The 15919-nt window shown below is 40.8% G+C and overlaps 1 protein-coding gene across 20 annotated transcripts in view; it reads right to left on the bottom strand.

Annotated features, from left to right (window-relative positions):
• Positions 1-15919, bottom strand: part of DLG2 (discs large MAGUK scaffold protein 2) — a 1618243-nt gene that overhangs the window by 330264 nt on the left and 1272060 nt on the right. For all 20 annotated transcript variants that reach the window (XM_081155084.1, XM_081155073.1, XM_081155097.1 and 17 more), the window contains one exon: positions 14710-14778. In XM_081155084.1, the coding sequence (XP_081011210.1) occupies positions 14710-14778 (69 nt within the window). The remainder of the gene's footprint in view (positions 1-14709; positions 14779-15919) is intronic.

The following is a 15919-nucleotide window of genomic DNA, read 5'->3' as shown; positions in this document are numbered from 1 at the left end:
ACTCTTGTCTGGAAAGATAGAAGTGTCTGCCAGGCCAGCATTCTGGGCTTGACTTTGGTGCGGCCTTGGATGGAAAATCCCATGCCTGCCTCTGGCTTCAGACAGTTTCCCCCTCTGGGGGAGCATGACGGTGTCTTAGATATTTGCAATTTTAATTCTCATGTTAATCCCTCTTCTTTCAAATTCAGAATGGTCCCAAATAAATAAAAAACTAGTAGAATATTGCAAGGCGTCCCCTCCCCCTCCCCGAGATGGGTATTTTGCTGACATGCAAGGCCAGGTAATGATAATATTTCCTTTACAAAAGCCATATGCACAACCAAACAGAAGGCTTCTGCTTCTATAGCTGTGACTCTTCCCTGCCGAAGGTGGTGGGTGTTGATAGAGTGTTTAGTTTTTTCTTGTGCCCAAATCATTTGCTAGCTCAGATGTACTTGTATATGTGCTCACATGTGTGTGCACGCATGCGCACACACACACACACACACACACGGTGATCTTGCACTCCTATTGTTTTGTAGACTGTAATACATTTAACCCAATTAAATATGTCATGAATTACACAATAAAATTGGTAAAAGGGAATGAAACCACTACTATTAGCCTTGTTATTTTTCATACCAGAACATAACACAAATATGTATTTTGGTTAGTGAGATGAGCTTTGATTTTAATTGTAGTCACTAACATTTATTAAAAGCTAAGGCAATTTAATTAAATATAATCCTATGACATCCTATAAGTTAGTTATTTTCTTCATTTAAAAATGAGAAAACTGAGGCTTCTGTTAAAAGTGGTGACGGCAGCATTCATACATTGTACTTACTCCTGATTGCCTACAAAAGCACTTGCTGCTTCTACTACCTTATACAACTCTAGAAAAAGAAAAATAATACTGATCATTTAGCTTCTGTCCTCTGTTACAAAAATGATTATAGTGAAGAAAATCAGTCACTCAGTGAAAATGAGTCTCCTGTTCTTAGGGCCATACTAGAAGAGACTTTAACAAATCATCATTTGTTAAACATAGTCTGTGTTTGGGAGATTGCTTCATAATCACACAATAGCATAAGACCTAGAAGCTCCCTTTAGGGTTTTGTTTTTTGTGCCTAGCTGGGGAGAGAATCCCTTATACATGAAACAAGGAGAAAACTACAAGCATTAGGTTGTGCGACAGAGATTTGATCTGTTATAAAGGCAATCCAGAAGGGATCCTGGGACTATGTATATGCTAGTTTCCTATAAATACCTTAAAAAAAAACTGAATTGGGGTGATATTGGCTAATAAAATTACATAGGTTTCAGGTATGCAATTCTATAATACATCAGCCATATATTGTATTGTGTGTTCACCATCCCAAGTCAAGTCTCCTTCCATCACATTTATACCCACTCTACCCTCTGATACTTCCCTTCATCCCCCCTTTCCCTCTGGTAATCACCATGCTGTTATTCGTGTCTCTGAGTTTTTTTTCTTGGCTAGTGGAAATTACTGGAAACCCAGGGGTATAGAAGGAATATATATGTGTGTGTGTGTGTGTGTGTATATATACACACACCTACATATACATATACATATATATATGCATGTATGTGAGCTGGCACACATGTGCATGGGCTCTGGACTTATTCTGTCATGTATAAAATACGGAAGTGAGATGAGGTGACACTTTGCCCAAAAGTATCCTTTTTGCATATGCTACTCTTTCTGAAAGTCTGCCATAAGAAATGCAATTTTGAGGGAGTCTAGAAGGGAATTTGGACTCTTGTGTCTCTTTCTAAATGGAGCATACCTTCTCCTTTTCCTTTGTTTCTCTATGATGTGCTCTTTCACGCTACTGATTTATCTCCTTGAGGGCACATGAGAGATGCACAAGAAATGTTTGTTAAAAGGATGATGAGTGAAGATTATGTCTGTTGATTCCTGGTATGGGGGACGAGGGAAGAAGTTCTAGAATATCAGAAAGGAAAGGGGCAGATGGGAGGGGGAGTAACAAAAGAGAGAGAATTAACCCCTACTGAGTACCTAGTGTTTGTTAAGAACTGAGCTAGAAGATTTACGTATTAAAAAAAATAAGTTCTTAAAACAATCTTATGAAATAGATATTTATCTCTACTTTATAGATTAAAGAAACAGCAGCTCAAAGAGGTTCAGTAACAACTCAAGGTGATACAGCTAGTAAACGCAGTATTTAAATGAAGGTGGGCGTAAATCAAAATACAATTTTCTTTAAATTATACCAGGCTGCTATACCAAGGAGAGGGACTTGAGGACAAGCAAGGATTTCTGGGGTACAGAATAAATACCTTAAGGGGAGAGATGTTTACACATTTTAATATCATACAACATTGAGAATGAAATGCAATTTCCCATCAATGTACATAATTAACCCTTGACCACTGGAGAATTCTTCATTTGCAAAATAAGTAGGCTGTGAAAAGCAAGGCCCTCTTCTAGACTTCCATTTCGTTTTTACAGACCTGTGCTTAAAAGTTCCCAATGGTTGATAGCAGCCCACATGAGCAGCAAACTTCCTCAGTCTGAAGAGGGCGCTCTCGCCCTTCGGGTTTGGGAGTCACTTGCTAAAGATCCCTGAATTGGCACCTAAACAGTGCTACTAGTTTACCCCAAATCGGCTGCTTGTTCTTTCGTTCTGAAATTACACAGATGTAAGCCCAGTGAGTTACTGCAACTTTCGACATTTTGTCACCCCTACTAGACTCTGTACTTCTCAAGGGCAAGATTGGGTTTTTTTCTTCTTGATTTTCTCAAATGACTCACTGGAGTGCCTGGCACATACTGACCATTCAGAAAATGCTTAGGTGAACAAAAGGATGGATACTACGTTAATCGATCAAGTCAATCATCGATGAAATGAATGAATGAATGATGGTGCTTGTCTCCTCCACAATTCTCTTTAAACAGCCTGATTTTCTATGTAACAAGCAGAAGCCTCTACCAACTGTCATCCATCAATCAGTAAAAGTTGCTGACTGATATCTTAAAAGCATACTTCAGTGGGACAAACACTACCAGGACTGGAGATCAGCAGAAAGATTAAATAAAAGATAAAGACCCCTGGCTGCTTTCCTGGTAATAGATGGGCATCTGGTCTACGGCATAGGATATGGATGAGCTCTTTCTTTAAACTCTCTTGTAATTGGCCAAGAGAAGGAAGTAAACAGAAACCCTAATAGAATTTGAGGGTCTCTGAGGGATTAGCAATACACGCAGAGCAAAACACCAGATTCAGTTTGGATATATAAAGATGGATGTCTCAAGACGAGTAATCTAATGAAGGCTGACAAATGATACCCAGAGCATTCCTCGCGAATCCCTGCTCCCCACAGCCATACCACCTCCCAGGTCACAGCCAAGCACGATAAAAATATAATGAAAACCATTATTTATAAGGGGTTCAGTTCAAGGTCAAATGCAATATCCAGTAAATTTTCATCAGATGAGAGTGAGGCTGTTTCTATTCATATGATGGATGAGCAACAAGAAAACCCCTCTGACCACAACGTCTGTCTAGACTCATTTGTTTGTGAATAATAAAGACAGGAAGGAGAAAGACCTGCTCAGTCAATCAAACTAAAAGACATGGTTGGAATGTCTTCTACATTTCTGTTGAGGCAGGATTGTCAAGTGGAAAGAGTATGGGCCGGGAGATGGGCATCTGGGCTGCTGTCAAGGCCCCTCCCTTCCTGAGATACATGATCCTGGGAAGCCACTTAACTTTCTAACACACGTGTAAACAGTATAATGATTCTTACCCAGCCTCCCTTACGAAAGTGTTATTGGGATCAAATGGAACCATGTCCATGACGTGCCTTGGCAGACAGTCATGCACTGTACAGACATAGGCCTGGGACCTTCAGGGGGAACAGCACAAGGGAGTAAAGAAGGAGCTGAATGGAGAGCAAAGAGTGAAAGAAAAGCAGACGGAGCAAGAGGAAGTTTGTGGAGGGAAGGGAGGAGAGAGGGGGAAAGACAGAAAGTCAGAGGGGCCAGGGAAAGGAGCTGGGAGAGAGGGAGCAGGATAGGAAGCGACAGTGGCAAGAAAGATCTCAGAGTTCTGTTGCACAGGCGGACAACAAGCACGCACACGTGAGAAACAAGCGACGGGACAGCAGAGACGGGATTTAGAAAATTACATCTACGCAGAGATCACATAGTTTTGATAAGCGCCTGGAAGTCTTCATCAGAAGGCCTCTCCCGAGGAGACAGTCAACCATGCGTCAGCCTCCTCATTATAAGTTTCTAAATGTCAAGCTCTGCTGAATCCCTGTTGTTCTAGTCTGTGCTCAGCTCAGAAAAACACCCAGACAGATTTGTAATCATTGCTCGTGCAGCCACTGGTGGCCCTTCGTCTTTGCCTGGGTAACCCCACTCGTCGTTCAGAGACGTCCACGACCTCCCGAGCTCCCCACCGAGGTCGAACCCCTATGGCAGGTACTCAGGGCGCCACGGGGCGTTTAACACAGCCTGTGGCACGGTCGGAGATCTACATCGGCCTGCTTGATTATTTGACTGATGCCTGCTTCTCCCCACCAGACGGAGGGCAGGGGTAGCGTCCGCATGGCTCCTCATTATGTTTCCAATGGAATTTATTGATTGCGCATAGACAGACTGAAGTCAGCAGGGGCAGCCTGCATACTGGAAAGATACTAGAAAAAGGGCGGTATTCAAAGAGGAACAATGGTGCTAGAAGTGTAATTAGGTGGTTTGTAATTGATAAAGCTTTCTGACAACTTGGGCAATAAATCCTGCCATGGAATAACATTTCCTGTGTTCATTTTTACTAGCCTAACAAACTTACGACTGAGTACTTTTTAAAGTCCTCCTTGGGTCATTCAGTGTATTAACTATCTCTTCAATGCCATCTCGATCAACACCGTAGAGGATCATATTATTTTTAGCATTAATAATTACGTGTATTAATGAAGAGGGGCAATTTTCTAGTTGAATGTTCTGCAGAACACTTTTTCTAGCATGTATAATTATATAATAATGAACGGGAAGTTTACTCACATTTACTTTGAGTCCTTTATTAAACCAATTTATTGAAAAATAAAAAGGGTGCCAAGGAAGATATGCAGGCTGATGATAAGTAATTATGTTGGCATTGAACTATGCACAGAAAATAAGGAATAATTAAAAACAACCCTAAACAAAATTCCCCAGTGAATTCTGTGGCATCCTCTAAGATAGATTCCAGCCGAGCAGCGCTCAGCAGCCGCAGTGTGTGAGGCCACTGCGGGAGGGCCCAGCAGCTCTGGACAACCAGACCCTGGCCTGTCACTTCTGGGCCTCTTCCTAGTCCTGCGGGTAAAACAAATGCCCAAAGTGTGCAAACGTGATTCCTCTGCTTCTTCTAATTCAGCACATTTCAAGGTTAGTGAAATCACATTAGGTGGTCATTCTAATTTTAACTAACATTCCTATATGAAACTGGATTTTTGAAAATGATTATAATAACAGAAACCTCCCAAAACCCCAGAAATCATATTGACATCCACATTGTATTTCAATTTTTCACATCGATCTCCATATTGTATTTTGATGTCATACTTTGGCCTCCAAATTGGCCAACTTGTAATAACAAAACACATATAATTCTGAGGAGGCAGGAGAAGGTAGACAGTCATGATTTAGAAATACGAATTTAATCCCAGTTCTCCCACTTAGTGCTGCATGACCTGAGGCACCCAGGAATTCCCTAAGCCTCAGTGTCCTCTACCATAAAATGGGATAATGTGCCCATATACAACAATAAAAACTGTCATCAGAACCACATGAGATCCACATAAAGTACCTACAACATGTTGGCTACTATTCAATATGCGATATTTAATGTTTTATTTTTAGCATCTGAATTTAGAAAACACCCTTTTTGAACTTGGCAATCTGTCTCTCAACTGCCTGCTTGCACGGTGGAGTGGTCTGCAGTCTTTGTTTTATGTCTTTCCTGGTTGCTACCACTTAAGGAAAATGATGATGGGGGCTAATGTTTATAAAAGTCTCTACCTGGAAAAATATAAATCTAGATTCTCAATGTCATCTCCCCAAATATATTTTTTTGGTATTTTACTTAAAAAAATTCCAGATTTGAAAACTTTTATCTCATATAAGAAATTGGATATTTAAAAAAATACACACAGTTGTTATTTCAACAGCAGATGGCGTGAGAAATCCAGGCCCAGTGAGAGAATTAGAATCCCATGTATAGCAGCCCTTAAGTCTCCCCTCGCTCTCTTCAGCCTCAGCATTTTTTATCAACACTGATACATTTTGGGCAACCCTTAAAGTTTGCTGTAATGACATCTTTTATATATGCAGCTCTACACATATAAGGAAGAAAGATTAGGCCTAGGAAAGGATGTCTTATAGAGTAAGGAAACAGAAAGAAGAAGCAGTAGATGAATAGAAATGGAGCTAAGAAAAATGAGCTGACAGCTCAACCAGGAGCAGAGGTGGAGACTGCAGGGACACGAGGAGAAATGGAAAGCAGACACATGATGGTGCACTGAGGGAAACAGATGATCTGGGGATATCTGCTGTTCTGATCGATTCCTTATGAGTCCCCTGAGGTTTAAGCTCTGAAGGTCCCTCTTCCCCCCTGGATGAAAGGAGAGGTCTGTAAACTCCGTTAGTCCTTCAAAGCAGCAAAGATCCTTCAGCACGTGACCTGGCTGCAGAAGTAAGGCTGAGCTCTGCAAAGAGGCTGGGCTGTCTTTATTGGACTATAAATCACAAGCAAAACAATTTTTTTGGAGGGATAGGGGAATGTTTGATTTCTTTAAGCATTTCTAAAACCAACTAGTTGCTTGTCCCCTTTATTTTCCTATATTCTCCCCAAATAAACTCTTTAGCTGGCAGGAGAGAAAAATAAAGAAGAGGGTGACAACTACCTATATTATTTAATACGGTCTAAAGATACACAAAAATCCTCTCCATTTAACCCAGCTTGCCCCTCTGTTTCAGTGAGGTCACTTATATTTCTGTGGCTAACAAAGGCTCAGATTTTTGATCAATGACCCAGCAACTAACAACCTGAATAAAGCTTCTCTTTCGAGCCTGAAAGTAGTTTGTATGTCTCAGGATTCCAGGCCCCCTTGGTTACTCTGGGAAACACTGCTTAGCACTGCTTTTGAAGGGCAGGGCAGGGAAGTGTGTTGGAGGAAGTTGACCATTCACACAGATTACAAGTCCTGAAAGATGGCGAGTGTGTGGGTAGAGATAACCCAAGCCAACTTGCCCCTGAGGGCTAGCTGTCTAGAGCCCAATGGTCCCGTAAGCTCCATATCTGGGAATATTCCTATAAGTCCAGTAGCCAAACTCTATAGTTTCAAAACTCACGAACCTATAAAATGTTAGAGTTGAAAGAAATCTATGGCATCATTTATTTAACTGAAGCTCATCACCTTGTATATAAGGTAACTGTTCAAAAATGATTCAGTAAGAGGTGGCAGACTTGAACCCAGGTCTATTGATTCTCAGGTCAATGATGCTTCCACTTTCTATAGTGATCATGTATTTTGGGGCCAGGTATTGGGCACTTAGATTAAGAAGACTGAATGTTTTAAGTCAGCATCCTCCTGGGAACTCTAAGAAAGCTTCTCCCATCAAGGGAAGAGGAGTTGGGTAGAGAACAAGAGAGCCAATGATTCCAGTCGAGGTCTTGTTCCCAGAATGTTCCTTGGAAAGGACACCTGCTCAGGCCCAACATGGGAATACCAGAGGCTCTCTGGCCCCAGTGGTGCCATGGCCTCAGGAGCCTGGAGTGGTCTAGAGTGCAGGAGAAGGGGTCTCTTGTGCCAAAGAGATTATAAATGACTATTCCTATAGAGACAGGCTGTCCCACCAAGAAAGAATGACAGTATTACCACAGACCAGTTCATGTCAGAGGATGGGTTCCCTTAGATGTATTTGTTTATAGATAAGACCACTTTTTCATTCTCCTTCGGATACTCACAGATGTCTGGATTTGGGAGAGATTTTTGGTTAGGGTCAATTAGATATTCACTCCTTAAAGAATTTCTTCTATAATATCCATGAAGATAACCATCTAGATTCTTGTTAAGTGCTACGTGTAAAGGGTGGTCCACACCTTCCAGGGCAGCTATTTTATTGAGGTGAAAATGCTAGTTTTTAGAAAATTCAGCCTCTATGTTGTTGCTAAAATTATCTTCTAAGGTAAGAAAGAACAAAGTGTAGACCCTCTCTTGGGTGAAGGTTATCTGAGTAGCTAAATGTACTTGCTGGTGTTTGCAGTGTTAGCCACAGACTTCTAGGTTCTTACACTTGATTTTCTCTTTTTTTAAATCTCTGTCTAATTCCAAATACATTCTTCAAAACTCCATTTTTGTCATCTCCCTTGAGGTTCCTACCTGGTTTCTAATATGCAATCATTTTTTAAGCATTTGTTTTAAGTCTAGTGGCTACCTCCATATTGCTAAAAAATATGCCCATCCTAGAGTATTTTGTTCAATTTATTTTGTTCCCAGAATTACCTGTTTCCTTGAGAATATTTTTTTTTTTTTCCTGTGTATGTGTGTTTTAGTCTTATTTCTGGTATTGTTAAAATACTTGGTAACTTGTAGCTATCTGTTCATGTCTAGGAATGAAGTAGTAGAAAGGCTGCCAGGGATGTTGCAGATTAGAGCAGAGCTTTTTCACTGAAAGACTTCGGGCTAGGTGAGCAACCCTGAAACTGTCCGTATTACTGGCACACGCTGTAAAGGGCTTTGCTGTGTGGGTAACACATGAACTAGCTGATCTGGGTTCCTCAGAAGAAATTCCAATTTTTTAGAAAAGAGCCTTCGTTTCCTGACTGATGGTAAGCACTTGCCTGGCAGCTGCTCTGTGTGCAGGGGTGTGCATCCTGAGTGGGGCACCTTCAGTCCTATTCTCAGACTCTGCTCTCAGTCCCATCTGCTGTCACTATTCTGAAGACTCTGAGTTTCCTGGTTTCTGCTAGGCAGATCTGCATCCTCCTGAGCTGTAGGCCTCTGTATGATGTTGCTGCACTGTGGGGGCCTTTTCGTGGGTGGCCTCATTGGAAACACAACTCTAGGAGATAGAGTTGGACAGCACATGGCCCTGCCTCTGTAGATGATGTAAGGCTGGGACTACTTTGTTCTGTTTCATCAATCTATACCTTCCGTCTACTTTCTGTTATCAAGTGTGATAAAATCTTTTGGCCTTTGATGCCCTCTCTCAATTTGTTTACAGTTATGGAATTGTCCCTTCTTTATTCCATCAGCTTCCTTTTTTAAAAAAATGATATTGATTGATTTACAGAGAGAGAGAGAGAGAAACACAGACTTGTTGTTCCACTTATTTATGCATTTATCGGTTGCTTCTTGTAATTGCCCTGACCAGGGATGGAGCCCACAACCTTGGTGTATCAGGACGATGCTCTAAGCAACAGAGCTACCCAGCCAGGGCATTAGCTTTGTTTTAATGGGGTGTCAGGAGGAAGTGGAGGTTAAGGTGTGGGCCATATCTGCCCATACCTGAATCGGAAGTAAGGAGTTGACAGTGTGAACTGTTAATGGGGATGTTATTCTGCCTTGTTATGTCGGGCATAGTTATAGATGATTCTGATATCAACTTAAAAAACAGCAGTAACTCTAGGTAGAAGCTCAATTAGACATCTTTGTTGTCTCCATGGATCAAATTAACTGGAAATCTGAAATATTTCCACTTATTTTATGTCAAGCAAATAGCAACTTAGGTGAAAAATATATAAACACACGGCCTTTTAGAGTACATTCACTTAAAAAATATCCCGTGTAGCTGCTTTTCACAAGAGCATTAGGAAGGAGAGTTTTGAAATAATGAAATTCCAATTTCAGCTTATTGCCTACCCTCAGTGGTATAACACCTTAATGGGAAACTGTTAAAGACCCATTGGCCTATGCAAAGTGAAAAACAGCTTTCTCACCATGCATCCAGCGACAATGATTATATGCCACACAATCTCTCTATTTGATAGCCAGCTGAGCACTTATAGCATGAACTTCAGTGTTTTGGGCTTTAGAGACAATTATTGAGGTATCCCCCCTCTTAATATTCCAGCAATGCAAAATTATTTCTGCTTCAAACATTTCATTTTATATTCAGAACTGTTTCATATGAATAAATACATATATATGTATTTAACAAGTGTTCAAAGTGGGTCTTCAAATTAACCTAGGGTATAAAAATAAAATCTGTATTTGCTTTCTCAGAGCACTTGTGCCAGCTACTTTTACAGCAAGTCGGTGAGTTCGATGATAGTCTCCCTTTCAAAGGTCCTATTTAAGATGAACAAGTACAGGTGGCATCGAGGGGAGGATTCAAAACCAATTCTTTGATTCCAGTGTCAGTTTTCTTCCATGACTGCATGAGACAAACGGCTCTATACCAGTTGGAACGATGAAGTTTTGGTTTTGGTTTTGTAGAAAAGGAGTCACTCTTGTGTTATGAAGTCAGGGTAAGGCCTTGACATTTTTGGTTTCATCTTAGCAGAGAATTAGAATAACTGATTGCATTTATCACAGAGGTAATTTCATTTAAGTGGAAAACAGTGCAAAATGCTTAAATATGCTTATTGGCAAACTGCTAATAAGCTTTTGTGAGTAGAAGAAAGAAAAGGTTTGGGAATAGCTTTAGAAAGAAATGTTATTATTTAGCAGAGCTAGGGGAGGCCTTTGTGTTAATGACCAAAATGTGGAATGACAGCCACCCAGCCAATGGATTTCTTCAGAAACAAGAAAGTGAGGTGGAGACAGCGGTAGGCTCAGCCACACCCACCCTTCTACCCCAAACAACACCTCAGCCACTTAGCAATGCATGTGGGCCTCCAGAGCCATCCAAATGGTGGGGCATTAATTTTATGTCATGGCTTCTAGGCTTAGAGTCAGTTCCAGTTCTTTATCACTTTTTACCCTATGGAGTTCTTCACTATGTCTAACTTAGCATGAATGTGCTTTATGGATGTCGTGACCAGTTCAATAAAGCCTCTTCATGCCACGTTATGGGGATGGAATTGTACCCTGGAGTCAAATGTGACTTCAAATCCAAGCTGTGGTACTTTCTGTACCACATGTGGGTGCTCTGGGGAAATGACTTAATCTCTTTGTGAATCAAGATTTAGAAAACAGGCTGCCCATTTTATAAGACTATTTTTGAAATAAAATCAGATAGGTAGATGGATAGAAGGATGGATGGATAGATTGATCTATCAATAGACAGACAGATATAGCCTGCCACCTAATAAACACTCAATAAATGGCAGTTTCTTTTCTCTTCCCTTGAAGGAATGCCCCGAATTTGTACTATGTTTATTCCCAAGAAGTGCACATTTTGATTATAATCGCATTGAGCACCCCCTGGAACTCCCTTTCCTGTCAGTATAGAACCCTAACCCTGTTGGTGTGTGCTTGGTCGGATGATGCCCTTCCCTTGTTTACTCTGGATGGCCTCTCTAGGCTCTTTCCACATATCTGACCTAACGGGTAGAATTCAAAACCGATCATAGTCCTTTGGAAGATGTGACCAGCAGCTGGTTTTGTGGAATAGTTTTCTGAACCACGACATTTTCCAGAAAAAAGAAATTGAAGGGAGTGGTATGGAGGGTGCAATTACAAGGCTGCCTGAACTTGTACTGCAGGTGCCACTGACTCTCAAGTCCAATTGGAGGATGTTCCCAGGCTGGGGAGACTGTACCCTCTCGTGTGTATAAGTGGTCTCTTTAGTCTTAAACTTTCTGAGATATATATACCAGCAATGCAAGAGCATTTCTTCCTCTGGTCCTAAATTCCTTCTTTTGGAGCTGAGGATAAGCTGATATATAGAAAATGCTTAGTTATTCTTTAGTGTTCAATAAGCACTGAAGTATAATCTTGGAAATTAAAATATTTGAGATGAATATTAAGAAGGCAATGAAGCCAACTCAAGTAATGATCTGGATTGCTTCCACAAACGATTATTAGCTATGCATATAAGAATATGCCTCTCTAAAGTACAGCGAAGACACCCACCCCTGACTGCTTTAAAAAGCTGTTATTTAATATAAATGAGAAACTCTCCCACCTGATAAGTTTGTATTATGCATAACAACAGGAACAATTAGTGTAATAAACACACATATAATGTCAGCACTATTATAAAAAAATACATATGAATTTAATTTAAAAAACTCTTTAAAGAAATATTATTAGTATCTCCATTTTACAGATGAGGAAACTGAGGCACAAAGAAACCAAGTAACTTGCTGTAATGCAGCTCCTAAGTTCCTGAGCTGGGGTTTAAATTCTGGGGAGTCCAGCTTGGATCCATGAGCTAGGCCACCTTGTATATTATTACAGAACCAACTGCCATGAAGGATTGACTAAGAACTTTTTTTTTTTAATGGAATAGAACAGATGTTACAGTGGAGATAGCGTCCTGTTGAGAAAAATTACTTAATTCTCCAGAGCTAGGTTGCACAGGGTGGGGCAAAAGTAGGTTTATAGTTGTGAATATGTGAAACACAGTTTATTCTCGTATTATTATCATTATCATTATTTATTAATTATTATATTATTTTCCACATGAACAACTAAAAATCTACTTTTGCCCCACCCTGTATTTAGCCTATAACCTTCATCTCTGTTTTAGTTTGTTTATTTGTTTTTAGTTTTCTTTCTTTCTTTTCTTTTACTAGAGAAATTAAAGTGCTTTGATGTTTTTTACCATCAAAACGAGAAGGGAACTTGCAGAAGCAGGCATCCTTTTGGGAGTGCAATGCTCATGGACGGGGCCACATTCCTTTCACTTGCCTTCCCATGAGTTTGCAGAAATTCAGTGGGTTTCCTTAGCTGAAGGCAAAGAGGGCACTCCATGAAAAGTGTTTATAAAATTTATGCTGCTCCAGGAAAAAACCTAACACCTCCCTCCCCGGGGGATGTCCACTTAGCCATGGAGTCTGTTGCTTTGCCCGGTTACTACTGAGGGTGGAAAAGAACCCCGGGGAGAGAAGATGAGGTCAGCCAGGGAGAGAGGAGGCAAGGGCTGCCTGGTAAGTTCCACCGAGGAGGAGGAAACAGGGGTGCTGCTCATGCTTGCCAGCCTCACAGCTGTCGCTGCTGAGGACAGAGAAAGGAGCATTGGGCTGGGAGGGACTGCTGCAGCTTGGACCAAGTGGTGAGCACATCAAGGACTATAGTGTGCTACTGCTAACGGCTTTGTGCAAGAGCCAGCTGAGTCTCCCAGGGCACCAACCACATGGCCGGAGGAGCTGAGTCTCAGCATCAATGCATGTTTGGTTCTCCACCTACCCAGACTACATCACCAGAGGTAACAAACAGAAAGGAGACAGCCACAGTACAATGGTAAGAAAATGCCATTTCTCTTTTCTTTCTTTTTGCCCCAATACCACCAAAGGATAAATCTAAAAGAAAGAAAAATCTAGAGCAGCGATTTTCATCCAGTGTGCCAAAAGAATTTTAAAACATGCAATACCTGACTATTTAGTCAGGGGCACTGACCTCTTTTCTTTTAGATTGTCAAAAAAAAATGACAAGAGCTAACACAACAATAGCTGTCGGGTGTGAATGAATCGAAATTATACCTATTTATTTTGTCAGATGGGCAAAGAATATATTTTTTGGTGTGCCACAGAATTTTAGTAATTAGTTTATGTGTGCCATCAGATGAAAAAGGCAGGAAATCACTGATCTAGAGAGTGGTGAGAGAGAGAGAGAGAGAGAAAGCAGACAACACCTCTATCAACTCCAGAACCCTTTGGTGGAACCCAAGATTTAATTATGTTGAGAGTAGGGGCAGAGGTCTGAATAAAACATAAGATTTTAAAGTGGAAACGACTAATAAATAATAAAGTTAGAGATCTGCATTGAAATGCCACTAAGGAAGACTAATTGGGAAGTAGGGTTAAACAAAGCACAGCTGGTAACACATATTGGAAAAATAAAATAATTTCATACATGAACCAATTAAATGTTCCTAATTAAACCAGTTGCAATTATAAAGCAGGTGGAAAGAAATATTCGCCCCTTCCCGCCAGCCCCTCCAGCCCCTCCAGCTTTTATTTGATTGGAGATTTTGGAAATACAAAATACTGAGTCCTCTACATGCAAGCGCAGTCAACATCTCCACCGCCTCACACACCTGTGCCTCGGCACTGAACCAGTCAATGGCCCTTCACACCCCATGCTTCCTCGTGTGGCATGTCTATGCACAAGCTCTTCCTCTGCTCAGAGCGCCCTTCTTGCTAAAGTCTCTCAGGCGAATACCCACCGATGCTTCAGTTCTCAGCTCGAGAGTCAGATCTTCTCTGGAGCCATCCTGGCCTGCTCCTCCCTCCCTCTCCGATGCCCAGTCTCAGCCCCAGAGCCTTCCTTAATCGCCACCAGCCCTTATACGTATCCCCTGTGAGATGCTTATGCTGTGTACAAGTCTGAGTTTGTATTTCTGTCACTCCTAGTAGACAGTGAGCCCTCTGGAGAGGAAGAAGGGATCTTAGTTGACTTGTTAAATCTACTACATAGCACAGTGTTTGGCATACAATATAAGATTCATAGATATTTGCTGGGGGGGGGGGATGAGAGAGAGGGAGGGAGGGAGGGACGGGAAGAAAGGAGGACTGTCTTTGTGCTGGGAGCGGTGAGGCTGCACAGTTTAGTTTAGGAGAAGGCTTCGTGTTATTCTCATCTTACCCTTCCAGGGAGATGGCCCGTTGGAGAGTCACTGAAGGCTGGCGGGTTGCAGTGCTGTGTTGGGAATGACTGCAAGAAAAAAAAGGAAAAACAGAGATCATTTACTTAAAATGCCTTCACACATTCAAATCAGCCCTATTGTCAAGAAAATAACAAATCTTGAAACAAATACATTAGAGATTAAATGCTGTTTCTTTGGTGATAAGTAGACTCCCCTAAAATACAACATTCTACCAGATAAGAAAATACTATTTCCATATAATTTGATTCCAACATATACAACTCAAAAGTAAGCTTTAAATCACAGTGAGACATGAAAAGAAACAAACATATTTGGAAAAGATAATTTTTCCTCTTGGAATAAGACAACATAGAGCATAAAAACAAATTGCATCATGATGCAATGTATTATTTTGGAGCAGAACATTTTTTTCCAAGCCAAATTTTAAAAAGAGCAAATTTTCAAATTGAGGTAGTATTTAACTAGTAATAGTATGGTAACAAAAAACAAAATTAGGGAAGCTTTATTGGTAGAAATCCCATTTCTTCTTTGAAATACCACTAAACATTGGTTTTTATTGTGCCACCATAAAGTTATTTTTTTAAGTTCAGGTGAAATAATTCAGGCATGAAAGTATTTTTTCTCTAAATAATGACTGTTGTATACAACTTTTAACTAACGAATCAGTAACTGGCTCTGGCTGTGTGGGTTACAAGGAGTTCCACTGCATGAATGTCTAACAGGATTACTGCCCAGATATTAGTTCTCTTTATCCTTACAGAATATCCTGGGACACCTTAGAGTCTCCTCACAGAAGAGGCCTAGAGAGGTTACACTGCATGGCCACAGTGTGTTTAAACTGAGATCAGAACACAGATCCAATTCCCAGCCCCTGATTTTCCCTGTCCCATGCCACTGGCACTTATTCATATTCTCTGTGACCACAGTTCAGTAATGAAATGGTAGCCAAAACATCAGCCATTCTAAAAGTCTCCTCATCACTGTTAAGTAGCTGGGAGACCCTGAAGGTGCTCTACAAATGCTGGTCCAATCTCCATGAAAATTTCTTTGCTTAAAGCAATATTTTGCCCTCTGGGCTGAACCAAATGATATGTAACTGGTCCCAAAGCCTGAAACATAGGAGCAAAATGTAGTGTTTTAATAGAGCAGCACATTCCTGTCTTTTTTCATTTTGTTTTTGGATGGCTG

The sequence above is a fragment of the Miniopterus schreibersii genome, assembly GCF_964146895.1.
Source record: "Miniopterus schreibersii genome assembly, chromosome: 12".
In the NCBI taxonomy this organism is placed as follows: domain Eukaryota; kingdom Metazoa; phylum Chordata; class Mammalia; order Chiroptera; family Miniopteridae; genus Miniopterus; species Miniopterus schreibersii.
The sequence above is the reverse complement of the archived record's forward strand: the minus strand, read 5'-3'. Positions and strand labels throughout refer to the sequence as shown.